Here is a 26,454-nt window from a genome sequence, read left to right on the forward strand (position 1 = left end):
CGCCCAGCCCAGCTTGAGTTCTGGGCCTTCTCGCCGGCACATCACTGGGACCTGGTCAACTTCACGTCAGTTTATTTCATGGCTCCCTCCCCCCTCTGCAGCCTATCCTGTTATTCTCTGTTTCGGCCAATTATTTCCCCTAACTAGGTGCTGAAGCCAAATAAAGGCAGTTCATGCCATATGTCCCTTTCCAGCCCATGTCACTTGAAATGTTCTATTATGTCCAAGACTTCTCTCCCCATCCTAAAGCGCAGAAAATAAAGATAGAGAAGAGCAAGAGAAGAAAGAGAGATTCACTGACAGGGAGGATCAGAAGCTCCTGGGCACCCCATACTCTAGAATAAAAATCTTCATTATGGTGTTTTTCTTGCAAAATATTCCCCTCTATGTAATTATGTTTTTACATGAATAATATAAATTTAAAGAGGAGAAACACTTTTTGAAGAGTCTGAGAATCTTCATATAGCTCAGGCTACCACGAATTAGCTGTGCGACCTGGGGCATGCCCTTTAGACTCTCAGCCTCAGCTTCTCTATATGTAAAATGGGTTGAAGCCGCCCTTCCCCACGAGCACCCCGTGCACAGGCAATGCCCAGCCCCATTATTTTCTGGACTCCGTGGCCAAGCGTGCTCAGGACACACAGCCACATACTTCTGGGCAGTGCCATCTGGCAACTCGCTGTCATGTCAGTGTGGTCAAGCATTGTAGACCTCTATGAACCAAATATGCTTCAGGCTCGGATTGAGCACAGGAGAGGGAGGAGGGAAAGGTCACTGGGACTGGGAGTGCCCACTTCCCTCTGTGAGCGTCACTGCAGTTCACCCAGCACCCTACCTTGCTCTCTCTGGACCCACTTCCTCTTGCTGCTGGCTCCTCCCCATTGAGTAACAGCCAAGTTGCTTTGGTTTCTATTTCTTTGTTAAGTCGTTTCCTCTGCAAAGGACTTCCTGGCAGGTGTGAAAGGCAGCGGTGGCCACAGAGGCGGTGGAGAGATGGCCTTCAGCGGTTCCCAGGCTCCCTACCTGAGCCCAGTGAGTTCCGGGGCCGTGGGCACAGGGCTGCCTCAGCCAGGGGGACACAGCCCTGGGGCTCTGAGGAAGCAACTCCTGGGTGGCAGGGGATAGGGGTAGGGGCAGGCCAAAGAGAACACAAGCAGGGCAGAAATGTCAGCGGAGGTCATCCTGGCACACCTGTGCCATGCTGAGCTCGCTCATGCCTGGAGGGATGCTCGTCCCCACGAGTCATGGGGTTGACATGTTGACTGAGCTATCCCGTCCTGTCCTGTGTGCTCAGGGGGAGAGGTGTAGAGCGGGATGGTTCATGTAAAGAGGAAGCAAGCATGTTTCTGGGACAGTAAGGACACTACCCGGCATGGTAGTTAAGGGTGCTTACTGAGAAGATGGCCTCCCTGGGTCCAACCATTTACTGGCTAGTGGTCTCTGGGCCTCAGTTTCCGTATCTGTAAAGTGGGAATAATACTTGAGCCCCCCATTCCCAGGGTTGGGCTATGGATTAAGGAGGTAGTGTATCTAGTGTGTTTGAACAGTGCCTGACACACTTCGGGAGTGTTTCGTGTTATTGGGAGTCCGGGGGCAGCAGGGAAGGCCTCCTGAGGAGGTGTCTGTGCTCTGAAGGGTGAGGCAGAGTTAACCAGGCATGGGCATGTCAGGGCATCTGCAGAGGGGCAGTCTCAGAGGTGAGAGGGGGCGAGGACTGTCCCTGCAGTGTGGGGTCAGAGGGCTGCAGGTGCCTTGCTGAAACCCTGTGAGATTTATGAGTCCCCTTCATACAGAGAAAATTTGAGGCTCAGGGAGGTGTAGGCCGGTTGCCAAATGTCCCCAGATGGGAGTGGCAGCGCCAAGAGCCCAGGAACCTTCAGGGGTCACTGTGTCCTGGGCCGGGTCCTGTCATTGGATCTCACCCCGCCTTGGCAAAGAGCTTCCCGAGGGGCTGGAGAGGGTGGGCTGATGGGCCCTTCCTGGGTGGGGAGGCAGGGTGCTGAGGGCAGGGAAGCTGCCAGGGCCCACCTCAGCAGAGGTCAGGGTCGGGCTTCGGTGCCCTCTGGTGACACTGAGTCCAGAATGAGGCTGCCTAGGTTCTGGTCTGCAGAGCTCAGCTCTGCTTTCTAAACTCCAGAGGAAGAGTGGAGAAAGGAGGCCTGTTTCCTCCTGGCTGTCACCAATGACCCCTCAGCCACCCTGTGGAGGCCCCTGAGGTAGGACCTGCACGGAGAGAGTGGGGGAAGCTGGAACAGGCCGCAGGTTGGGGGTCTTAGGGTCAGCAGGTGCTGCTTTGGGCATGTCACCCTGTCTCTGGTTTTCTGTCTGAGAGGGGATCCCAAAGCTTCTTCCAGGTTCTGAAATATTATTCTAGTGACTGATTTTTACTTTCTAATCTTTGGATTCCGAAGGAAAATTCTCCTATGGACATCAGAGAGTTAAAACAGGGCCTTGGAGCCCAGACAAGAAAGACGGTCAGTGCAGCCCCCGTGGGTGTCCAGAGCACCCCTCTACCCCACAGGGCTCCCCTGGGGTGGGACACTTAAGCCTCACTCAGTGACCCCTCTGGCAATTGGAGCCACACTTCCTCCACGTGCCGCCAGTGGGGGAAGGTCACGGGGTTCGCTGTCCCGCTGAGGAGGGCTGAGTGCCAAGAGGGCCTGGCTTGGAAACCTCACTCCCTCTTCTTGTCCGGCCTTATCTAGCTCAGCCTCTTTGGAGGGCAGTGGGGAAGCTGGAACCACCTGCTGTGTGGCCCAGGAAGCACTGGGAGAGCCAGGAATAAGGACGTTCCCAGCTTCCTCATGAGAGGAAGCCTGTGTGGTGGTTAGAAGTGTGGGTGCTGGGGTTCAAATCCCAGCTCTGTTGCTGACCAGCTGTGTAGCTTTGGGCAAGTGACTGAACTTTTCTGTGCCTCAGTTTTCTCATCTGTAAAAGTGGCCGGGGTTGCTGTGAGGATAAATGTTCCTGGTCATGCCCAGAGCCCTCATGGACACACATGGATCCAAATGCCACAGTAGCCTTAGTTGATCAACCTCAAAACAACACATTTGTTCTTACAGTGTTGGAGGTCAGAAGGCTAAAATCAAAGTGTCGTGGAAGGTGGCCAGCAGGACGGTGGAGGCTCTGAGGGAGTGAGGCACCTTCACTAAGAGCCATGTACTGGCTCCTGCTGGCGGGCAGTCTTGGCCAGCCAGGCTGAGCTCCCCACTGTCGGGGCCAAGCCTGGGTGTCCTCTGGTGACGCTGAGTCCAGAACGAGGCTGCCCACATTCTGGTCCGCAGGGCTCAGCTCTGCTTTCTAGACTTCCAGATAAGAAGAAGAGGAAAAGTCCCTGGTCTCTGGGCACAACCAGGAACAGAGAGCAAGTTCTGACTCAGCAGAGGGATCGATTCGTTCCATGCAAAGAGCTGCACTGTTAAAGGCTGGCACGAGCCGGGGCTCAGCACATGGCATCGCACCCAGTCCTCTCAGAACTCTGCCGGGTGGTGTTACTGTCCTACCATTCAGAGGAGGGAAGTGGGGCACAGGCAGGTCAAGCGACTTGGCCAATATCAGAATTGCTAGTGTACATGAGCCCAGGCCCGTGGGACCATAAATCCAGTGTAAAAATCCATCCTCCTGCACCCTATGGAACAAAAGTAGGTCCAGTTATTTTCCTGGGTTTCCTGGACACACAGATCTAAATTCCACAGCAGCCTTGGCTGGCCAATCTTAAAACAACAAATTTATACTCTTAATGATTCTGAAGGTCAGATGTTAAAATCAGCGAGTCAGCAAGGTTGTTTCCTTCCGGAGGCTCCAGGGGAGAATCTGTTTCTTTTCCTTTTCCAGCTTCTAGGGGCTGCCTGCATGCCTTGGCTTATGACCCCTCCTGCCATCTTTAAAACCAGCAGCTTTGGCTGGCCCCAGTGGCTCATGTCTGTAATCCCAGAATTTTGAGAAGCCGAGGCAGGAGGATCCCTTTAATCCAGGAGTTCCAGACCAGCCTGGGCCACAGAGTGAGACCACGTCTCTACAAAAGATAGACAAAAATTAGCCCGGTATGGTGGTGCATGCCTGTAGTCCCAGCTACCTGGGAGACTGAGGTGGGGGGGTCACATAAGCCAGGAGAAGTGGAGGCTGCAGTGAGCTGAGATCGTGCCAACACACTCCAGCCTGGCTGACGGAATGAGATCCTGTCTCAAAAAAAAAACCAAAACAACGAAAGAAACAAACAAACAAATCCACAAACCAAAAAAAAAAATACAAACCAGCTTCTTCTTGCATCTGTGCTCCTGTTGTCACATCTCCTACCTCTGACACTGATCCTCCTGCCTTCCTTTTATACGACCCTTGTGATCACATTGGGACCACCTTTAAAAGCAGGACAATCTCCCCATGCCAAAATTATTAATTTAATCACATCTGTGAAGTCCCTTCTACAACATATTCACAGTTGCTGGGGATTTGAATGTGGATGATTCTGGGGGGTGGCCCACTGATAACCAGTGTTATAAGTTTCTTATAAATCCTTCCAGAGATATTTTATCTATAAATAAATAAATAAATAAGTGCAAGTCCATAGCCTTCCCCCATTCACTTTTATACAAATGGCATCATTCCATATCGGTGCTCAGAGTTCCGTCTTCCTCTTTTTCTTTTCTTTTTAAGGCTACACAGAACCTATTATATGGAAATACCCTAATTTATTTCACCTTTTTTCCTGTCAGAGGACTTTTAAGCTCTTTCCAGGGTTTGCTTTATAATCCTTTGTGTTATAATGCTGCAATGAATAACCTTGTTTGTAGCATGATATTCAATTTAAAAACTCACTTTTCAGGCCAGGCATGGTGGTTCATGCCTGAAATCCCAGCCCTTCGGGAGGCCAAGCCAGAAAGATCACTTGAGCTAGCCTGGGCAATACATAGAGACCCCATCTTTACAAAACGTTTTAAGATTAGTGGGGCATGGTGGCATGTACCTATTTGGTCCCAGCTATTCAGGAGGTTGAAGCGGGAGGATTACTTGAGGCAGGGGGTGGAGGCTGCAGTGAACCATGATCACACCCCTCACTGCACTGCAGCCTGGTCAACAGAATGAGAACCCATCTCTAAAAAAATAAATGAATAAATAATCTCGTTTTTCAGAATTGTGGGGACACTATTAAGATATTTTGAAACCTCACAGAGCTTTTTTGGGGAACTTCTTGCCTTGGAGATTAGCCTGCCCTGTCCCACCCCATGATCTGTACTTGCTCTTTCTGCCTCCTGGCTTCCTTGTGTGTACTTGCGAGCCCACGTCCATCACGCTCTGCCTTCAATTCTAGACGCTGTGGTGTGAATACGCTTGAGTGGAGGCCGCATGCTTCCCAGGAGGGTGTGTATTTTCAGCGTTGACTCTCATGATAGTGTGAAAGGCTCTGGAGAGAATCACAGGCCTCCACAAACAGACAAGGGGAAAAATGTTCCACAGACATGTTTCAGGGACAACAGACTTCCCGATCCTAGGCCATGCTGGTCCATACCTGGATCAGGCTGACTCTCCTTACCCCACACTGGAGGTGTAGACAGGGACAAGAAAGAGAAGTCAGAGACACAGAGAAGCTGTGCTTTGCTTGAGGTCACTAAAGTACTTAATGGCAGAGTTCAGACCTGACCTGAGGGGCAACAAAAGACACCCCCTCAAATCCATGGGGAGCAGAGTCTGTCTGAATCAGATCCCAGATTTCCTGGGGCTTTCACGGAGCCAGGTGTGTACACTGAGCTAGGACGGGTTTCCCAGGGTTCTGTGTGGTCACACAACTCAACAATACAGACCAGAAAGCAGTGGGCAGTAGGCTGAATTTGGCTGGTGGGTGTTTTCTGTTTGGCCTTCACAGTGTTTCTTCTAACTTGTTATTATAGGAAATTCAAACATGCAGAGGGAATTGTACCATCAACAACACACACCCATCACTCTGCTCCAACAACGATCAACTCTGGCCTATCTTGCTTCATCCTATACCCTCCCTCGCTTGCTTCCCTTCCCACCTTCAGATATGTGGAAGCAAATCCAGAGATACCATTCCATTGCAAATATTTCACTGTGTATCTCTATAACATGGGAATTTGGGGGGTTTTGAGACAGGATCTTGTTTTGTTGCCCAGGCTGGAGTGCAGTGGCGTGATCATGGCTCACTGCAGCCTCCACCTCCCAGGCTCAAGGGATGCTCCCACCTCAGCCTCCCAAGTAACTAGGGTTAAAGTTGTGCACCACCACACCTGGCTAATTTTTTAAATTTTTTGTAGAGATGGGGGTCCCATTATGTTTCCTGGGCCGGCCTCAAACTCCTGGGCTCAAGTGATCCTTCTGCCTCAGCCTCCCAAAGTGCTAGGATTATAGATATGAGCCACTGTGCCCAGCCAAGAACTTTTACATAATCCTTTTTGACAAATTTTTTTCCCCTAGAAATTAGAAAGTTTTATAGAAAAAAAAATCTGTCTTCTCTTAAAAATTTGGAAGCTCTGCCAATCCTGGGCCCAGATGGTAATCACTGGTTAGCGCTGAGTAGATGTTGACTTTTTAGATGAGGGGTGTGACGTCTACTTTGCCACAGTCCCCGCCACTCCCTACCTGGCCATCTGACTCATAACACATCCCTGCCTGGCTCCTTTAGGCATTTAATTTGTGTTGGAAATTGACCTAAAGGAGATATTAGAGAAGACATTAAAAACTTGAAGAATGTGAAAATCAGCCAGGAGATAGAACTGTGCTTTAATGCGGGTTATAGAACCACACTGGATATGAGGCATTTCGGAATAAACTTTGAAAATTGGAAGTCCCAGTTTGTGAATTTTGCTCAGAGAGACCAAGGTGGGGGGCAGGTGACAGTGGAGAAGCATCTCCTATGTGCCAATCTCTTCCATCACAGGCCTTTTCTCATGAAATCATCAGTCACATGCAGTAGGAGAAACACCTTCCCATTTTACAGATGAGAAAACTGAGGCAAAGAGAGGTGACGTAGGCTTCCCAAGGCCACTCAGGTCATGAGCAGCAGAGCTAGGATTCAGACCTGACTCTGAAGCGATGCATCCTCACCATGGCCCATCGCTCGTTTAAAGAGCCCTGGACAGAGAATTTGACAAAGTGGTAGCCCGTGGGGCCTGGGATGGGTGGGGAAACTACACTAGGGCTTGGGGCTGCTGAGGGCCTGAGGGAAGGAATAGGGAGCCCGAGGGCAGAAGTAGAGGAGGGGGCTGCCCCATAGCTGCAGAGGGCATGTGGGAAGAGGCTCTGCTGAAGGTGGCCAGGAGGGCAAAGGTCACGGTGGCCATCGTTATATGGTGGTGGTGGGGAGAGGGGCATGGCTTCTTCTTGACCCTCTTGGGTGAGTCAAAGATTTACCCTCCAGACCCCTGATGGGTCTCTTTGGCCCCTTGAGCCTCCTGAGTCCCCAGCCAGGGCCCTGGGCACTTTGCTGGGAGCTTGGCAGGAGGTCCGGCAGCCCCCATTACTACCTAGTTCCTTACCAGCCCAGGGCGTCCGCCTGCCTCTTCCCTGCCTGGAAGGAAGGCCTTCAGCCTGGTGCGTTCCTGATGCAGCCTCCACCGCCTCTCAGACTCTCACACAAGCTCAGCTCTCTGTCGCGTCCTCTCATGGCCAGGCTTCTCCTTATCACAAGCTTAGACTGTCTGAGTAACTAATTGGATTTGTGTCTGCCTCCACACAGGACCCTAAGACCCCTGGGGCTGAGACTCCGTATATAGTGGTCATAGCCACACCCCATCCCCTTGCATGGCGCTGTCACACCCAGGCCGGCCACTGACTAGCGCTGGAAGGCAGCAAACAGGAGGCCGGCCACCTGACTGATGGCCCCACACCTTCTCCCTGCAGGCCATCCCCTTTTCTGGAACTATCCAAGGAGGTCTCCAGGACGGACTTCAGATCACTGTCAATGGGACTGTTCTCAGCTCCAGTGGAAGCAGGTGTGTGTGTGTAATGGATGGAAACGTTTCACTCCAGCCTCGTCCCTTAGTAAACCACTGGGCCTGCGAGCCTGGGTTAGTTCAAACAACAACATCCAAGCTCACGTGCCTGGCTCAGGGGAGGCCCAATGCGTCCCTAACCCATGCTGCCGGGCACCACTCCGCAGGCACAACCTGCAGCCAGGGGCGCCATTAACCTGGACTCCGGGATGAATGGGGCCCTGGGAGCTGGCGGTCTAAGGAGGGAGTGGGATGGTCAGAGTTGGAGGATTATGTTCTGGGTTGAACCTAGCACACTGTGACTAAGAGTTACAAAAATCAAACCTTCTCCATTTCCCATCACTGCTCTCATCCACTCTGAAGCTCTCCTTCTGCTGATGTGAAAATATTGAAAATCGCCATCAAAAGTAATTTGGTCTCTTTTGGTTTCAAGGCCTTTTCTAGAAACTACTAAGTCAATTAAAACTACTAACATTGTATCAGGGCAGTTTCCCACCCCCTCCTCCCTCCCAAGGTGGGCTGTCTGGGAACAAAGAGGAGCTTACATGGCTTCTCAGGGACTGGGAGGGCCCCTGACCCTCACGGAGGTCTGGCTGCCCCCTGCTGAGGCACCCTGACCGGGTGGCACAGAGGTGTGCAGCTCTCTCCTGTCTTGGTGGGAGACCACGGGTGGCTGCCTGCTGAAGTCTGCGGGGCCCACAGAAGAGCCTCTGGTCTCATGGCTCACTCTCCGAGGCCTCTCTGCCTCAGTCCCAGGGGACCTCTCCTTAGGACCTTCTGGGCCTCACAGATCCCAGTTCAACCTCAGCTCGGCCACCTAGATTCTTGGTGACCTCCTCCGCCATTGCCATCCTGCTATGGGACTTCTCTGAGAGCCTGCAGTGCCCCCAGGAGATGCCAAGGGCAGGGAGGCCCCTGATCCCCCTGAACCCTCCAACCAGGGGAATCAGGACCAAGCCTCTGATCTTCCGCCCCTTCCTCTCTCCCTGTCCCTCCGCCTCCTCCACCTCCCAGCACCAGGAGGGCTTCCCACTCCCATCCTGTGGAAGAGACAGATCCTACCTCAGAGGGCGCTCTCCTCTCAGGAGCTTTCTGCCTCTCCCTTCCTTGGGGCAGGAATTTCCAAAGGACTACAGGGGTGAAGCTGAAGGACTCCAAAGGAAAAAATACAAGCAGAGATATTTCAAATGCAATCTTCTCCATTTATTCATTTAATTAACTATTTTTTTTCTTTTGAGACAGGGACTTTTTTTCTTTCACTCAGACTGGAGTGCAGTGGTATGATCATAGCTCACTGCAGCCTCGAATTCCTGGGCTTGAGCAATCCTCCCATCTCAGCCTCCAGAACAGCTGGGACTACAGGAGTGCACTATGATGCCCAGCTAATTAATTTTTTTTTTTTTTTTGAGATGGAGTCTTGCCCTGTCACCAGGCTGGAGTGCAGTGGTGCTATCTGGGCTTACTGCAACCTCTGCTTCCTGGGTTCAAGTGATTCTCCTGCCTCAGCCTCCTGAGTAGCTGGGACTACAGGTGCGTTCCACCATGCCCAGCTCATTTTTTGTATTTTTAATGGAGATGGGGTTTCACCATGTTGCCCAGGCTGGTCTCGAACTCCTAGGCTCAAGTGATCCACCCGCCTTGGCCTCTGTGTCCAGCCCCAATTTCACATGCTCTTTACATTTGTTCTCTTCTTTCCATGTGCTGGCCTCCAACAAGTGTCCACTGGCACGGAAGGCTGTCTCTTCTAGGCATGCTTAATGACATCCATCTTTGGTATCAATTGGTAATCACTTTCAAAGACCTATGCTTCTTGTTTGCTAATACCAGCACTTTGCCTTAACCATTTTCTACTTATTTTTAGCAAATCATGCTGTAAAGGCAAAATGTAATAATTAAAACAAAAACACATTAGATCCAAATTAGAGAAACAAAAACGATGCCAACCAAGCAGTCTCTGCCATGCAGGTTGTGTGCAAGATCCAGACAAATGCAAAGCACAGGTGCTCCTGTGCCTATCACTGGCAATAAACTATGCCACAGAAGACCGTTTGCTTTTCCTGGGCCTAGGTTTGCTGTGAACTTTCAGACCGGCTTCAGTGGAAACGACATTGCCTTCCACTTCAACCCTCGGTTTGAAGACGGAGGGTACGTGGTGTGCAACACAAGGCAGAATGGAAGCTGGGGGCCCGAGGAGAGGAAGATGCACATGCCCCTCCAGAAGGGGATGCCCTTTGACCTCTGCTTCCTGGTGCAGAGCTCGGATTTCAAGGTGAGCAGGAATCCCCTCCCCACCTCTCATCCCCGGGACCCTCAGCCCTATCAGGTGAATGGCTTTTAAGTAATCACTTTAATTGACATTCAGCCAGAGTGACACCACTATACAGATAACACGACCATTTCCTTGTAAGGTGTTACCCATGGCTGCGTAGTCTCCTTCTGCACCTTCACCTGAATCTACAGGTGCCCCTGCTGCTTCTTTTACTCTGAAAATAAGAACTAGGGGAGTCATCACGTTGCTGTTTGGTGTTGTGTGTCTTTGAATTCCAAGCTCATTCCATTCCTCTGCTGTCACCATTCCTCCTCTCCAGGTCTCTGGTAACATTTATTTTTCAGCGACATTGTTCCAGCCTTTATCCAGGGTCTATTAAGGGTATAGTTTTGTAAGCACATTGCAAATTACCTTTGCAAGCAGAGTAAGTTTCTGGGCTTGAGAAGCCCATGGGTCAGTCAGTCTGAGTATGCTTATCTGAGATAAGGATGTTCCCATCCACTCAGTATGCAACCCGAGGTCACTTCTCCTCTGTTCCCCATGAGTATTTTATGCATATTTAAATAATACCCCTGCAGTCATAAAAAAGAATGAGATCATGTCCTTTGCAGGAACATGGATGGAGCTGGAAGCCATTGCAGGAGCAGAAAAGCAAACACCGCATGTTCTCACTGATAAGTAGGAGCTGAATGACGAGAACACATGGACACAAGGGGGGAAACAACACACACTGGGGCCTGGTCAGGGAGGGAGAGCATCAGGAAGATTAGCTAACGGATGCTGGGCTTGATACCTAGGTGATGGGTCGATCTGTGCAGCAAACCACCATGGCACCCGTTTACCTAGTTAACAAACCTGCACATCCTATACTCGTACCCTGGAACTTACAATAAAAGTTGAAGGGGCTGGGCACGGCGGCTCACCCCTATAATCCAAGCACTTTGGGAGGCTGAGGACAGATCACTTGAGGTCAGGAGTTCAAGACCAGCCTGGCCAACATGGTGAAACCCTGTCTCTACTAAAAATACAAAAATTAGCTGGGCATGGTGGTGGGCACCTGTAATCCCAGGTCCTTGGGAGGCTGAGACAGGAGAATCGCTTGAACCACTGTGCTCCAGCCTGGGTGACAGAGTGACACTCTGTCTCAAAAAAAACCCAAAAAGTTGAAGGAAAAATAAATAATAAATAAATGAAGCCCCAGGTGAGCTAAGACTAGAAAGACAAACCTACTGCAGTAAACAACCAGAAGAACGAAAACCAACCACTGGAGCCCAGTAGAGACTCGGGTTGATGCCCTTCGGGTCACACACATTCCTGTAACTGGCCCCATAGTGAGGCCCAGACTCAGGTCTTCATTTTCTAGAAGGAGGGTCCAGGAGCGTAGGGGGGGTCCCCATCCCGGCCTGGGGCGCCTGCCCCGGAACACGTGCTCTCCTCTGGCAGGTGATGGTGAACGGGAGCCTCTTCGTGCAGTACTTCCACCGCGTGCCCTTCCACCGTGTGGACACCATCTCCGTCAATGGCTCTGTGCAGCTGTCCTACATCAGCTTCCAGGTCAGACTGTCCACCTGTACCGGTCCCCAGGGCTGGGATGCAGGGCCCAGCGTAGCTGTGCCTAGGCCCTGCTGGGTGGACCCAAGCCAGTCTCCTACCCAGGTGACTCTGGGGACAACCTCTGCTTCCCTGTCCCAGTGCCTGCCCGCCCCTTCTCCTCTGTCAGTCTGCCCCTCCTTCTGTGTCAACCTGCCTTGGTCTCCCAGACTCCTCGGCTGCCCCTTTCTCTTCATCCCTCAATTTCCATCCTGGTAAGGAGGCCATATTATTCTAGAAAGAGCCCAGGCTCAGGAACCAAACTGAATCCAGTTCAGATTCCCAGCTCTGCCATTCATCTTCTGTGGGATCTTAGACAAGCGACTTTGCCTCTCTCAGCCTCGGTTTCCTCATCTGTAGAATGAGCATGGTCATTGCCTGCCCCCCATGGGTTGTTGTGTGGTTCAGTGAGGAGACAGATATCAGAGGTCACACAATGGCCCCCTGAGCCCACACCAGAGTCTGTTTGACCTCTGTGTTTTAAAGACTTTGAATGTGTTGCCAACATCTGAAAAGTCAGGAGAGCCGGGTACCGTGGTGGAGGTCTGCAATCCTGGCTACTCAAGAGGCTGAGGCGGGAGAATTGCTTGAGCCCAGGAATTCAAGTTGTGCCTGGGCAACACAGCAAGACCTTGTCTCCAAAAAAATTTGTTTAAATAATAAAATAAAATAAATAAAACTAAAGGTCAGAAGATACCAATACCACGTGAAAAACGGGAAGATTAGGGTAGGCTGGGCCCATATTCCCACAGGGCACTGGCAGCTGGATGGGAGCTGCTGTTACCCTTTTGGCATTCAAGGGAGCTCCTTGAGATGAGTGAAGCACACAGTAGGCCCTCAGCAAATCTGGGCTCCTCACCCTTTGGTCCTCATCTCTCATTCCCTCCTTCCCTGACTCTCTCCTTTACTGGTGGGAGGGAAGAGCTGGAGGGAGACTGCCCCCCTGTGCTGCTCACCGGAGCCTGGCCCTTTCCCCTCCCGCCTCGGCATGGCCCTAACCCCCTTGCCGCATCCCCCTGCCTGCCTGGTCTCTCCCTCTTGCCCCTGCCTCTGCCTTTCAGCTAATTCTTGGCTCCATTAATGCTTTTCCTCACCAGTCGGTGCCTTTTGTTTTAACAGAACCCCCGCACAGTCCCTGTTCAGCCCGCCTTCTCCATGGTGCCGTTCTCCCAGCCTGTCTGTTTCCCACCCAAGCCCAAGGGGCGCAGACAAAAAGTGAGTTCAACACAGAGGCCCTGGGTGGCTGAGCAGACAGCAGGAAGGACCCAGGGTCTGAGAGGCTGGCCCCAGCCAGCAAGACACCAGGGCCTACGGGCACCATCGTGCCCACTCAAGAGTTCCCTGTCTCTGTCCACTGGGCACCCAGAGCTGGGGACCTGGGAGTCACCCTGGATTCTTCACTCCCCCTTCTTTATGTCTCTCCAAGGCACCAAGGGTCCTGAAGCCACCGACAAGGCTCAGGCCTCTGGGATTCCTCACCATGACGACAGGGGTCCAGTTCCCCACCCCCCACACCCAACCACTGCCGCAGTGGCCTTCTTATAAGCAAATCTGATCACACCCTCTCCCTGCTTAAAAATCTTAACAGCCCCAAGCCCTTCAAATAAAGCCCAAATTCCCCAGCAGGGCATACAGATTCCTCCCGAGTCTGGCCCCAGTCAACCTCCCTGCCTCACCCACACCCCACGAAGCTCACACAGCCTCTGCAGCTCACTCAAGGCCCTCTCGGGCCACCATGCTTTTGCACATGCTGTCCCTGGTCCCGGAAGCACCCTCTGCCAGCCTGTCCCCAGCACACGCCTAATTGCCCTTCCATGCTCTGCCTAAGTGTCTCTCCTCTGGGAGTCCTCCCTGCCCAGAATATTGTTGGATGCTCCCGCCATGTCCCCATGGAGTCTGTACATATCTGTGCCATGCCAGTTCACAGCACCCCATTGTAACTGTGTTTGCATGTCTGTCCCCGTCACTCCACCCCATCTCCCTATGCCCATGAGGCCCCCGAGGGCTAGGACCGTGGCTTGTTCATTTGCAGAGTGCCTGGCACTCAGTAGGGTCTCAGTGAATGAATGAATGTGGAATGTGGTTCTCACAGCCAGGAAGAAGGGGATACCAGCCAGGGCAAGAACAGTCTACTGGGTGGGGCAGGATCCAGGATAAGGAGGCGAGCAGCCCTTCCTCTGGCCACTCAAGCAGTGGGGACTGGGAGGAGGGGCACTTGGTCTACCCAGTCTTTCTATGGCCCATCACGGTACAGACAGGGCACCTGCCTCCTGCCACACTGACTTCAGGACTGGTTGAGCCCCAGGGAACTTTTGCAGGGCAGCCCAACTTTGGCCCTGGCCCTGACCCTGGGGGTGACAGAAAGTGTGCTGGATACAGTCAGACAGAACTGGCTGCCGTTTTGGATTTGGTCCCTTCCACCCGGGCGAGCTTAGGCAAGTTGCTTTATCTTTCTGAGCCTCATTGCCTCACCAGGGACACAGGAGCTGAGGCTGCTTCCCTCATTGGAAAGCACTGAAGCCCAGGAATCGACCCACAGTAGGCCTTCAACAAATACCCCTTCTCACCTTACGGGTGAAATATGGCACTGAAAGTAATGCTCTTGGCTGTGGGAGCTACAGAAAGCAGTGAGGACTCCAGCAAACCCAGCCTCCTCTCTCTCCAGAGGAACCAATGGAGATACCCTACCCCCAACCCCACAGCCCTGTGCACCTGGGGGTAAAAATCTGGGGGCCATGGGCTCAGGAAGGCTTGCTTGGGAGAAAGAGGGAGGCGGGTGTGTCTGGGGAGGCATTTCTGAGCACAAGAGCCTCCCTGGAGTTCTGCCATCGTCTCTTCCCGTTCTGTGGTGCCCGCCATAACCACCGTTCTGACTCTCCTCACCCCTCCAGCCTCCCGGCGTGCGGCCTGCCAACCCGGCTCCCATTGTAAGTCTCTTGCTTTCTTTTTGGATCCTCTTCATTTTGGCTCTTCTGGGCTCATGGAGGAGGCGGGGCCAGGCATTGGGCCTCTCCCATTGGGAGTGGGGAGGGCAGAGGCCAGGCCCTTGACCGTCTGCCCGGCCTGGCGAGGTGGGGGGTTGGATGTGGTTGGCTGGCCGTGATGAAACAACCTGAGTTGACACCCTGTGGGCAGCCACGGAAGACCGTGTCCCACATTCCCTTCTCCCACCTGCAAAGGGAGGCTAGGCTGAGAGACGTTTCCCTGAGAGGAAAGATGGGCCAGAGCCACCAGCGTCCCCATCTGTCTTCTCCAGGGTTCTAACCTTTGCCCTCCCTCATCCCCTTGAGAGAAGAAACACCTGGACCCACCCTCTGTGGGGTCTGTGGGGCCATTGGGCTGATTGCGCCCCCTGGAGGTGCCTGCCGTGTGGCGCCCTCTGGTGGGAGCTGGTGGCCTTCACATGGGAGAGCCTGGGTGAGACCTGGTTTCTTTCCTCCAGACCCAGACAGTCATCCACACGGTGCAGAGCGCCCCTGGACAGATGTTCTCTGTAAGTCTACAAGTTCTGGCCAGTTCACAGCTGCACAGTGACCTCCTTCACCAAGAACTAAACTCCCTAGAGCCCTAGAGTCAGGAAGAAAGCGGTTTAGCAAGGAGGATGGGGACATCTGGGGCTGAGTCCTTGGCTCAGGTGACATGTGGCTAAAGCTGTTCTTGGGACAGCAGAGATTCTGGAAGAAGCAGGATTTATCCAGTGGTGGAAGAGACAGGTTCCCTAGAGACCGGGAGGGAAACTGGTCCACCTGTCACCAAGTGGGGAGTGCAGTGGCCCCAGCACCCGGATGTGAGGTTCCTGGCCCTGCGTCCTGGGTCCCCAGGATGTCACTACTGATCACAGGCTTAAGCTGTTCTCCTGATGGTGTAAATCAGGCCGGAGGCTTAGAATTAGTGGGGCTGCCTGTGGAGGAGTTGCGGGGCAGGTGACCGTGGTGGGGTCCGGGAACCCAGCAGGAAGTTCCAGGAAGGCTAACATGAAAAGGGAGGTGGATGGGAGAGTCCAAGGGCCAAAGCCTCACGAGATCAGCCTCACAGTGGAGGCCCCTCTGGAATGCGTGGGTGCGCGTGGGTGAGTGCTCGTGCACACATGTGCTCTCCCATTGAATTTCCTGGTTTCTTTTCAACAGACTCCCGCCCTCCCACCTATGATGTACCCCCACCCCGCCTATGTAAGTGGCTTCTCAGGGAGGGCGGAGGTTCTGTTTGTGGTGGGCAGGCTGGGGGTGAAGAGCCGCTGCGGGGGTATCCACTGGCCTTGCAAAATGAAAAGCGGTCCTTTGGTAAGCTGAAGGGCTTCAAAGCATCCCAGTGAAGTAGAAGACTGTGGAGAGGAGTTTTCAACCTTAAAACTGTCATGTCAATGTGAGCACATTGCATGGCCCTCCCTTTTCACCCCACGAGTCTTGTTGTGTTTGGCCAAAGTTCCTTTCGTGACACTAATCTAAGCCCATGAATTTGAGGAGCACTGGAAAGTTTTCCTTTGGCTTTTACGGAACCAAGTAAAGCTGTCACAGGCTTCTTCTCAGCTGACAGCCCAGATTCATGGGAACTGGTACAGTCCTCCCCTTCAGTGTGGCGGCTGCCCTGGCTGCCACTGGCTGCTCTGTCCCCCTTCTTCCCACAGCCAATGCCTTTTGTCACCACCATTCCGGGAGGACTGTATCCATCCAAGTCCATCATCCTGTCGGGCACTGTCCTGCCCAGTGCTCAGAGGTAAGGCAAGGGCTCCAGTGACCTCTGGGAAGACAGAGCCCTTCAAGGTCATTCCAGCCATTCCCCTGGCTTCGGGCAGGCTGCAGATGACGGGGAGGAAATGGGGCTCAGAACTCAGAGGACAAAGCTTCAGGTGGGCCGCCCACCCCAGGTTCCACATCAACCTGTGCTCTGGGAGCCACATCGCCTTCCACCTGAACCCCCGTTTTGATGAGAACGCTGTGGTCCGCAACACCCAGATCAACAACTGTTGGGGGTCTGAGGAGCGAAGTCTGCCCCGAAAAATGCCCTTCGTCCGAGGCCAGAGCTTCTCGGTGAGGCATCGCAGTCTGGAGCTTGGAGAGGCTCCTACGGGTGCACAGGGGGAGGGGTAAAGGAGGTCTGGGGTGCCTTGAACAGGATGGGGGCAGATGCTTCTGGGATGAGGACCCAGAAGAAGAGAAGGTGGCCAACAAATTATTATTATTATCATTATTTTCCTGCATGAAGGAAGTGTTGGGATCTGCTTTTTCAGATGAGGAAAGAAACTCACAAGTGCAGGTTACTTGCTTGCGGTCACACAGCCAGTAAGTGTCAAATCAGATCCAAGAAGGAGGTGTTTTTCATTTCTTCACTTATTCATTCAACAATGATTTTCCTGTGGCCCGCTTTGTGCAGGAAGCAGCCCGCGTGCTGGGGGCGCAGCCATGAAGCAGGCAGACCGGGTCCTGCCTCCAGGGAGTTTACAGTTTAGGTGGGGAAGGAACAAGGAAAGTAAAGCATGGACAGATTGTCACAGATAACGACAGTGCCACACACAAAGCAAAACAGAGCGATGAGGTAGAGCGAGCCTGGGAGGGGCAGCGAGGGCCAACATGCAGAGGCGCGGGTGCGGCCTGTCCGGGAACAGCAGGCAGGCGTGCTCCGCCCTGACTACACATTCAAACCACCCAGGGAGCTTACAAAGGAAATATCAGCGCTGGGGCCCCAGCCCAGGCCAGCGAGGCGGTCAGCTGAGCATTCGCATTTTAAAAATATGTCTTAAGTGATTATACTCTGCAATCACAGTTGAAAATGGCTGATGTAAGGCTTTGCAGCCATGGAAAGGAGCTTGGATTTTAACACAGTGAAAAGCCACACAGGAGTGTTTCAAGCCAGGGAGCAACATTCTTTGATTTGTGGACAGCTGTGTGACCTCAGGCAAGTGACTTAACTACTCTATGCTTCAGTTTCCTCATCTGCAAAATGGAGCTGATAATCATGAGTCTCCTAGAGTTGTAAGAATGGAATGAGACAGTATCTGTAGCATGCGTAGGACAGTGCCTGGCACATGGCGTGTGTGATAGGAGTGTTAGCTATTGCGAAGGGAAGGAGGTTTTAACATTTGTATCCTGACTGCCTCATGGAGAAGGCATTGGGGTGGAAAAGACAAGTTAGGAGGCTGATGCTGCAGGAGCCCAGGCCCGGAGCACTCCTGTGTGCTGGGCCCGAGGGATGCAGACAGCACAGGCCAGTGCTCCCGTCCCTGATGGGGTGGGAACAGTATTATAGGCCAGGGAACAGTACAAGGGAAGGAGCACGCACAGCCTGTTTAGTGAAGCGTCGTCGCTCAGTGGGGATGGAGTGCAGGTGAGGGGCTTATTAACGTCTGAGGAGGGAAGGAGGGAGGGAGGGAAGGAGGGAGGGAGACAGGAGGCTGCAGTGTGAGTGGAGGACTTCCCAAGTGTAGTGCAAACGGCATGATCTCTGCACAGGTGTGGATCTTGTGTGATGCGCACTGCCTCAAGGTGGCCGTGGATGGTCAGCACCTGTTTGAATATTACCATCGCCTGAGGAACCTGCCCGCCATCAACAAACTGGAAGTGGGGGGCGACATCCAGCTGACCCACGTGCAGACATAGGCGGCTCCCTGGCCCTGGGGCCGGGGCTGGGGTGGGGGGCAGTCTGGGTCTTCTCATCATCCCCACGTCCCAGGCCCAGCCTTTCCAACCCTCCCTGGGATCTGGGCTTTAATGCAGAGGCCATGCCCTTGTCTGGTCCTACTTCTGGCTACAGCCACCCTGGAACGGAGAAGGCAGCTGACCGGGATTGCCTTCCTCAACCACGGCAGCACCTGGGGCTCCAGCTGCCCAAATCCTACCATCCCAGGAGGCGGGCACAGCCAGGGAGAGGGAGGAGTGGGCAGTGAAGATGAAGGCCCATGCTCAGTCCCCTCCCATCCCCCACGCGGCTCCACCCCAGTCCCAAGCCACTAGCTGTCTACTCCTGGTGGGAGGTGGCCTCCTCAGCCCCTCCTCTCTGACCTTTAACCTCACTCTCACCTTGCACCCTGCACCAACCCTTCACCCCCTCCTGGAAAGCAGGCCTGATGGCATCCCACTGGCCTCCACCAACTGACCGGAGTTCAGGGGACTGGACTCTTCAGGGGACTAGCTCCTTTCCCAGTGTCCTTAAAATAAAGAAATGAAAATGCTTGTTGGCACATTCATGTGGGTTGACCGTGGCTGCTTTAATTCATTTGGAGACATTTTGGAGTCTGTGGAATCCGGCAGGGGTGCTGCTGAGAGGAGTGGGACAGGAGAGCATGGACTCCCTTTGGGCAGGGGGTCCTGACCTCCCACCTCCTCCCAGAGGGTGTTGGAGAAAGCAGGCTGGGGCTCTAGCCTTTTGGGCAGGAGTCTCGGACACAGGAAAGGTGGTCATGGGGGACCCCAGGAAACAGCCCCAGGCCTCCAAGATGGGAGAGAGGCTGGGGCAGAGCCTGTGAGGGCCACAGCAGGGCCAGAGCTGGCTCCTCAGACCTGGCGTCCCAGTGGGAGGAGGTGGCTTGGGGAAGGGGTGTTAGGAGAAGCCGATCCAAAGCACCGTCTGGGTGTGTGTTCCACTGTGGGTCTACCTGGCATTAGGGGTTAGGGCTTGTGTGGGAAAAGTGGTTCTGTGTCCATGTGTGGGGTTCTGCCAGCCACTGGGCCACCGCCAGACAACCCAGCTCCATGTCCATGTGATGCCAACACATCCTGCTCGGCCCAGCAAGAATTCAGTTCCTCAGGCCCCAGTGTAGTCTTCGGAGCGGTGGCACCAGCAGCAACTGGGAGCTTGTTGGAAACGCGGCATCCTGCGCACCCCCACCCCCTCCACACACACCTACCTAAGAGATCAGAGTCTTCATTTCACAACACCCCAGGGTGTCGTGTGAAGCTCACCTCAGGCAGATCACCTGAGGTCGGGAGTTCGCGACCAGACTGGCTAACGTGACAAAACCCTGTCTCTAGTAAAAATAAAAAATAAAAAAAATTAGCCGGACGTGGTGGCAGGCACCTGTAATCCCAGCTACTCAGGAAGCTGAGGCTGGAGAATTGCTTAAACCCAGGAGGCAGATGTTGCATTGAGCTAATAGATAATGCGCCATTGCACTCCAGCCTGAGTGACAAGGGCGAAACTCTGTCTCAAAATTAAAACAAAACAAAACAAAACACAGCACAACAACAACAAAAAAACAAACCTGGGAAGCCCTGGTACAGGAGTGGACTCCTGGCCGTGTTGCTGAGACGCACAGCTGTTGCGCAGGGCACAGAGCTTTTCTGGAGTCTGAGGTTGGTAATGCACCTTCTCCTGCCACCTGAAACTCTGCTGCTAGAAATGGGAGGGAAGAGAGAGGGGCAAAGTCGGCCAGGGCGGCCAGGAGGCAGACACCAAACCCGAGCTGGGAGCCATGTGTTGCCAGGACCCCAGTGGCCCCTGCTGAGCTCCTTCATTGGTTCTGACCAGGACAAGGAAATGGGGCTCAGTCTCTTAAGAAGCCTTCCTTGGCTCCCTCCAAACCCAGTCCCTTGGAAGAGGATGCAGTGGCTCACACTTGCCTGGACATGCTGCCTTCCCAGGGGTCACATCCATATGAGACAAATTCACATGGGACAGGTGGCCCCAGAGCAAAACGCTTTCTAAGGAAGTATCTAAGAAGAAGCTCAAGGCCTTCCCTGAAGCGCTGGCCTCACGCGAGAATCCCGCCCTCGCCAGACCCCGTGTCAAATCCTTCATGTGGGAGACAGGCCTGTGCCCCATGCCCTACCACAGGTCTTTGGACAAGCACGAAGCTCCATCTGCTGCTGTCACACCTGGCAGCCATTTCAGAGGAGCCATGGCCTGCCTGGGGTGTCCCTCTATGGGGGACCTGTTCAGGCTGTGACATCCACCAGCTCCCCACTCTATATAACTGAGGGCCACGTTCCCTACAAAACATCCCACCCCACACACACACATACAGTGTGATTAAAGTAAAATTCCATCATATAAATATCTCCATCAAGGAACCATACAGGGAAGACCCAAGTAGCCGTTGGGAACAGACTAGGGTGTTAGTTTTTTAAACAGAGGCATAAATAACTGTACACAAGGCAGTTAAACACACAGTGCCGCAACAGCACCACCTGGTGGTCACTTGAAGTGGTGCACTCAGCAGCGGGTTCCATCTTTCACCCACTTGCCAGGTCTAGCATTGAAGATTTCGTCTCCAAGGGACCAGGGAGGCCCCAGCTTGAGAGAGGAGGCTCCGATCAATCCAGGGTGCTACTTGGTAGGAGGTCAAGTAAAGGGCTTGATGGGGAACGAAGTGAAAAAATAAGATGTGAGGCTGGGGGATACCACTTTCCTCCAGCTCCCCAGGCCCTGTGACCTCAGATAATGCAGAGCTGGCTCCATGGTTAAGTTCTGTGCCGGCAGTTTTAACCCCTCCTGTGGGCCGTCAGAGGGCTGACATCTGCAGGCTCCAGGGCTGCGCTGCCGCCTTGTCCGCTTGTAGGTAAATACAGCACCAAAGGTATCTTCATGAAAGCACTTCTGGCTCTCTTAGGTGGAAACAGAGACCAACGTGTCAAGTCCAGGCTGGGATGAGCCCCTGGGGCTGCCCAGCTTCCCTGTCACATGGACCTTCATGAGCCATCTGTCTTCCCAACTGTCATACTTAGATTGTGCTGGAATCTGGTTTAGAGCCTAACCCCGCTCAGCACCTGCTCTGGAGCCGGCCCTCTAACCATCTCCAAAGCTTTACTTGGCATTCCCATGCCCTGCCCAGCGCTCACCCCCCACCCAAGACGCTCCAGGAAGTGTGAGCTCTGAGATAAATACATTTGGGAAATGCTATGTCCTTGCTTTGCTCCCAGCCTTGAAGGGTCCCGACGCACAGCAGCAGGTTGAAGCCCCCCAGAAGCCTTGTGGTAAAGCAACGTGCTTGCCTTGGCTTAACTAAGCATGTCCCAGGCTATTCGACCTTGGAACCTTTTTGATGCCAAATATCTACTGACCCATTCAACCCATTTGGGGAAATGCCTGTTATCTCCTCACTGTCCTTCCAACATGCCAGCTTAACTCCCACCCCCGGGCCTTTGTACCTGCTGCCCCCTCCAGAACAGCCCCGAGTGTTTCCTTCAGTATCCACGGGGCTCCTCCTCGCTATCTCAGGTTTATTCTCAGACGCCGCCTTCCAGCTCTGCCTTCCCTGGCCTCCCTATTTAAAATTACACTCCCCAGCGTTTCCTGGGCTGTTTCCTGCTGTTTTTCTCTGAAGCACTACACCTCTTTCTTTTGGGTTTGTCAGCCCCAGAAGAATGTAAAGAATTTTTGCCTGATTCATTTACTGGTCTCTCCCTAGCACATAGTAGGTGCTCAATAAATGTTCAGTTGAACATATGAATGTGTCTTAGGGAGAGTATGGAAGTGACAGTCACAGGCTTTGGAACCACAGACAGGCAGACTGAACTCTAGGCTCTCACTGCTGTGGACCCCGTAGGCCCCCTTCCCTCTGAAAAGCAGGGTGCCTCCCTCATAAAGTCCTCGGCAGGACTGAATGAAATGCCACATGAAAATCCCTGGCAAGCACTTGGCCCCGTGTAAACCCTTGATAAATATCACTATTATCTTCATCAGTGAAATGCAAGCCCTTGCTGCCGCGGGGATGAGGGTGAACAGACGCCGGCCTGGGTGTGAATAAGAAGTGTGAGGTTCACACGAGGCTGACGGGGGCAGCCTTGCTCTCCCCTGTGTTCACAGCCTTGCTTTGGCCACACAGATACTTTCTGAAAGGGGGTTTGGGGAGAGGCCAAGGAGACTCTCCTGCCCCCATTCCACAGACGGCAAAATGGAACCCATTCACCCGACTTCCCAAAGCTGCGACCAGTCCGGGATGTGCAGCGGGGCCTTCTGACAGCCCACCCAGCTCAGATCTCAGCCACTGCTAAGATTCTCTTGGGGTCCAGAACTTTTCTGGGCCTGACTCCCCTGGGTCTACCGGCCACCCCTGGTCCTGGCTCCAATGGCCTGTGCCCTTGGCCAGGACCCTCAGCCCACACACCCACTACTATACCTTGAGCTGAAAGAAATAGTCCTCGACCTGCTCCTCATTCAAGTTCAGCTTGGCAGCCACCAGCTGCTTCAGGGTGTGGGCCACATCCCAGGCCATGCGCACATCCCCACAAACATAGAGGTGACCCAGCTCCTCATGGAGCACACGGAGCACCTCGCTGGCCAGCTGCAGCCGCAGGATGTCCTGAACATAGACCTGAAACCAGAGGAAGTGGTGGGTCCAGTCCCCAGCTGCTGGGGACAAGGCTTGCAGACAGGCCTGCTGGCCTCAGGGAGGCAGGGAGAGGGCACTAAGGGCTGTGGAGTGAGTCCCCTCCCAGCCAGGACCTTGCACGGGGCCAGGTTCAGGGTGAGGAGGAGCACAGATGCCCCGGGGGCTGGGCTGGGAGTAGAGAGATAAATGCTGGACACAGTCCTGCCCTCGAGGAGCTGACCATGCAGTGGGGCTCCCAGACTGTCCCTGAATTTGCCATGCTTCAAAGAGGCATCAGTAAAGGCAGTCCCCCTACCCAGGGCTCTGTCTGTACTCCAGAAAAGGTAGCCTCTCAATGCAGACTGTCCATCAGGTCTCTGCAGGGTACAGATCCCGGGCTTCCCAGTGAGAAGATCCAGGAGTCAGTTTGGGACTCTCTCCTCCTACTCCACACGGGCTGCCCACTGGCCCCAGCATTGGGCACAGAGCACTGGACCCGAGAGGTGCCCTGATGGGACAAATGTGTGAGGGCTGAGAATCTGTTCTGACACCCCAGGCTTAGGAGACAAAGAGGCCCTGGGGGCAGCAAAGCCCGTCTGAGGGACGTGGTGGAAGCATCGGCCGCCCTCCAGCCTTTCTGGGCTTGAGCATAGCCAGCCTGGATCACCTCTCCCCGGGCAGTTGTGTGTCCCGGGGGCCTGCTGGGGACTTCAGCAGACTGGGCTCTGGGGTTAACTCGCGTGTGACCTAGGTTAGTCCTGGACCTCTCCGGGCCTGTTGCTTATGCTGTATGACAGGGCGTAACGCTCTTCACAGCATCACTCTGATGGTTGTGAACTACCTGCATTTTAGAGCTCAGGAGCTGAAGGCTCAGGGAGGCGAGAGGTCCTTGTGGACCCAGGGCTCACCCTGGAGCCTGTGCGTGTAATGCTTCACCTGCTTTTAGGCTGCATTTACCTTGGGCTTGCCAGGCAGGCGGGAATAGACGTGTGCACCGCATGCAGCACCCGCTTCCGGGTCATCTCCAGCATCTCCTCGCGGTAGGTGGCGGTCCTCATCTGGGCGGCAGCACCAGAAGACCAGGGTCCTGCGGCCTCCCGGCACTACTACCAGGAGTCCCGGGTTGTTGTTACCAAGTTGGCCACCAGAGGGCGCCAGAGCGTCAAGTCCAACTGGAATTCTCACTTCACTTCCACAAGTATCCTAGCTAATTAATAGCATTAGCCCCATTTTACAGATGAGGAAACTGAGGGCCAAGGCATTCAGATCACTCATCCATAGTCACACAACTGAAAGTGCGGATGTAGAATTCCCTCAGCCTATCAGAGGTCAAAAGCAGGGACTTTCCCGTTACCTCCACTCCCGGGAGAGGGAGCCCCGGCTCCAATGCCGGAGACCGGACGGTGGCCGCTCTCACCCACAGAGGCCCGCACAGGGAGGCAAACTTGGGAGTCCTTCCCTTCAGAGACGTACAGGAACCGTTTGTGGGGCTGCAGTTCTGCTTCTAGGCAGACACTGCCGCCTGGTGCCCCTCCCACCTGGGAAGCCTCCAGCCTTACCCTTGTGCTGGGAGTCATGGAGCCGCTGCTGCCAGAAACTGCGGAAGGGGGCGATGCCTGTGCCAGGCCTGACCAGGATGCAAGGATGGGAGGGGTCCTCGGGGAGGTGGAAGCCGCGGGCGCTGAAGAGGACAGGAGAAGAGGGGGCCAGCCCTCAGACACCCCGGGCCCACACACACACTGGGTGCCTGGGGAGCTGGGCCTGTGGGGGGCTGGTCGTGAGCTGGTGGAGAGGACAAGCAGCTGCTATTTGATTTCCCACGTCCTGCAGGCTGCTTCACCTCTGTCCAGCCACCAGCACCTCCCCCAGGTCCTTCTGAAAAAGGGCCAAGCTCACTGGACTCTGGGCCCCTCCAGCACTGCTGTCATCGTTGTCCCTGCTAGAGACAGCCACAGCGGTGTGACTCCAGTGTCTTCTTTATGAGCCAAGGGGCCCCGAGGGGCACCAAAACCTCAGATCCCTCCCTTTCCTCCCGGAATCCCCAGGGATGGCGGCCCCATAGGGGACAGAGCGGAAGCGGTGCTTACTTTCGTATAAAGCAGGGCACTGGGTCTCGGGGCTTCAGGCTGTTGAGCCATGTGCTGCAGACGCCGTGGTGCAGGGAACCCTGGCCATCCGCAACGATAACACAAAGTGACCAACGTCCCCCACTGCCCATGCGCAAACTGTACCAGCTGCTCCGCCCACACCACGGCCTCCTTGGACGCCCCCACTTAGGCACTCTCAGGACTCAATGAGCAGCTGTTTGTCCTCCTGGTTCTGAGCGCCACCCTCTGAGAGCGCAGAGCTGAGGAAGGTTGAAAGGGACTTAGAGAGGCTGCAAGCTGCTCCTTCCGCCAATGCGGAAACCGAGTCCCGGAGAGGAAAAGTGACTTGGACAAGGTCACTCAGGTCGTGGCGGAATCAGGTGGACAGCTCAGGTTCCCTGACTCCTACTCCAGTGCTCCTTCCAAAGACTTTCTCCAGGAACACCCGCAGCTCACCTCTGAGCTCCACTGACAGCAGCATGAAGTGACCCCTCGGGGTGGCCACTGCTGTGCGCGCTCATGAGCATGGCCCTTGCTGGCAGCAACCCTGGGTGGTGGATGAGCTCCGCGCATTTCAGCCTGCTCTGGCGCCTCGCTTTCCTCCTCAGTGGCCCCTCCTGGGCTTGTAGAAACCCAGGAGGTCTCTCTGGGTTCTGTTCCCCTTACAGTGGCCCAGCACTTGAAGGAGGCCTCCCACCAACTGCAGAGGTCCCCCTGGTTTTCCTCGGGATTGAATCTTGCTCTCACAGGACATGTTGGCCTCTCCTCTCCTGGTCTGGGTGGGTGTTCTCTAGCAGGGCAAACAGTCTCTGGCCAGTTTTTAGACACCGTGTTTTTGCTTCCTAGAGGACAGACGACTCAGAAGTGTGGGCAGCTCCCAGCTTTGCCAACCCAGGCAACTCTCAGTTACAGAGGGCAGGGCAGGGGGCAGAGGCCAGTGGTGGAGCCGAGACCACCTGGACAAGACCACCTGGCCTCCCGCTATGTGGCAGCATAAACCAGTCCCCTGCCACCCCGGCCCACTTCACTTCCCTCGGTGACCCTGACCTTTCCTTCTTGGCTTCAGCACAATGAGAATCATGTAATTATTTCTATGCCTATCTCTCCACTGCTGCCTCTAGATGCTCCCTGAGGGCAGGGCTGATGTCTGCTGTATTTCCCCACCCACCCTGGTACTGAACATGGGGAGGTTTGAAATAAACCATCACTAAATGAGCTCAGTGAGGGAATGAACAATCAATGCAGAATCTCCCCTGCGTTCAGGATATACAATCAGGAAGACTGAGGACCACTGGCCTCCCACCAAGGGTTGGGTGCTCT

At 54.2% G+C, this 26,454-nt stretch overlaps 1 protein-coding gene and 1 long non-coding RNA gene across 13 annotated transcripts; both read left to right on the top strand.

Moving 5' to 3' along the window:
- Positions 1-875: 875 nt before the first annotated feature.
- Positions 876-18,985, top strand: LOC101016024 (galectin-9). Of its 12 annotated transcripts, none has more exons than XR_004179372.1 (11): positions 876-1,032; positions 7,855-7,946; positions 10,014-10,215; positions 11,659-11,871; positions 14,697-14,732; positions 15,248-15,298; positions 15,933-15,974; positions 16,430-16,518; positions 16,598-16,832; positions 17,566-17,697; positions 18,252-18,360. XR_004179372.1 is itself a non-coding variant. In XM_021928840.2 (11 exons), the coding sequence occupies exons 1-11, from the start codon at positions 994-996 to the stop codon at positions 18,396-18,398; spliced, it is 1,140 nt and encodes a 379-aa protein (XP_021784532.1). In that variant the 5' UTR covers positions 886-993; the 3' UTR covers positions 18,399-18,985. The 12 variants fall into 12 exon arrangements, 11 of the variants coding, with proteins under 11 accessions (XP_021784534.1, XP_003912529.1, XP_021784537.1 ...); XM_021928840.2 differs by lacking the exon at positions 17,566-17,697 and adding an exon at positions 12,925-13,020 and having other exon boundaries at positions 886-1,032; positions 11,659-11,769; positions 18,252-18,985; XM_003912479.4 differs by lacking the exon at positions 17,566-17,697 and adding an exon at positions 12,925-13,020 and having other exon boundaries at positions 889-1,032; positions 11,659-11,769; positions 16,670-16,832; positions 18,252-18,979.
- Positions 18,986-19,908: 923 nt separating this feature from the next.
- On the top strand, positions 19,909-21,636 carry LOC116271027. Its single transcript, XR_004179374.1, has 2 exons — positions 19,909-21,070; positions 21,347-21,636. It is a non-coding gene; the product is annotated as an uncharacterized LOC116271027 (long non-coding RNA).
- Positions 21,637-26,454: the final 4,818 nt, after the last annotated feature.

Source organism: Papio anubis, chromosome 17, assembly GCF_008728515.1.
Source record: "Papio anubis isolate 15944 chromosome 17, Panubis1.0, whole genome shotgun sequence".
Classification (NCBI taxonomy): Eukaryota; Metazoa; Chordata; class Mammalia; order Primates; family Cercopithecidae; genus Papio; species Papio anubis.

What these genes read in the sequence shown, in the direction of transcription:
- LOC101016024 (XM_031657422.1), top strand. Translation starts at nt 994, where the DNA reads ATGGCCTTCAGCGGTTCCCAGGCTCCCTACCTGAGCCCA. An exon ending in CAAGCCAGTCTCCTACCCAG is followed by an intron (nt 11,872 to 14,696) that starts GTGACTCTGGGG and finishes TCACCCCTCCAG; the next exon opens with CCTCCCGGCGTGCGGCCTGC. An exon ending in GTCCTGCCCAGTGCTCAGAG is followed by an intron (nt 16,519 to 16,597) that starts GTAAGGCAAGGG and finishes GGCTTCGGGCAG; the next exon opens with GCTGCAGATGACGGGGAGGA.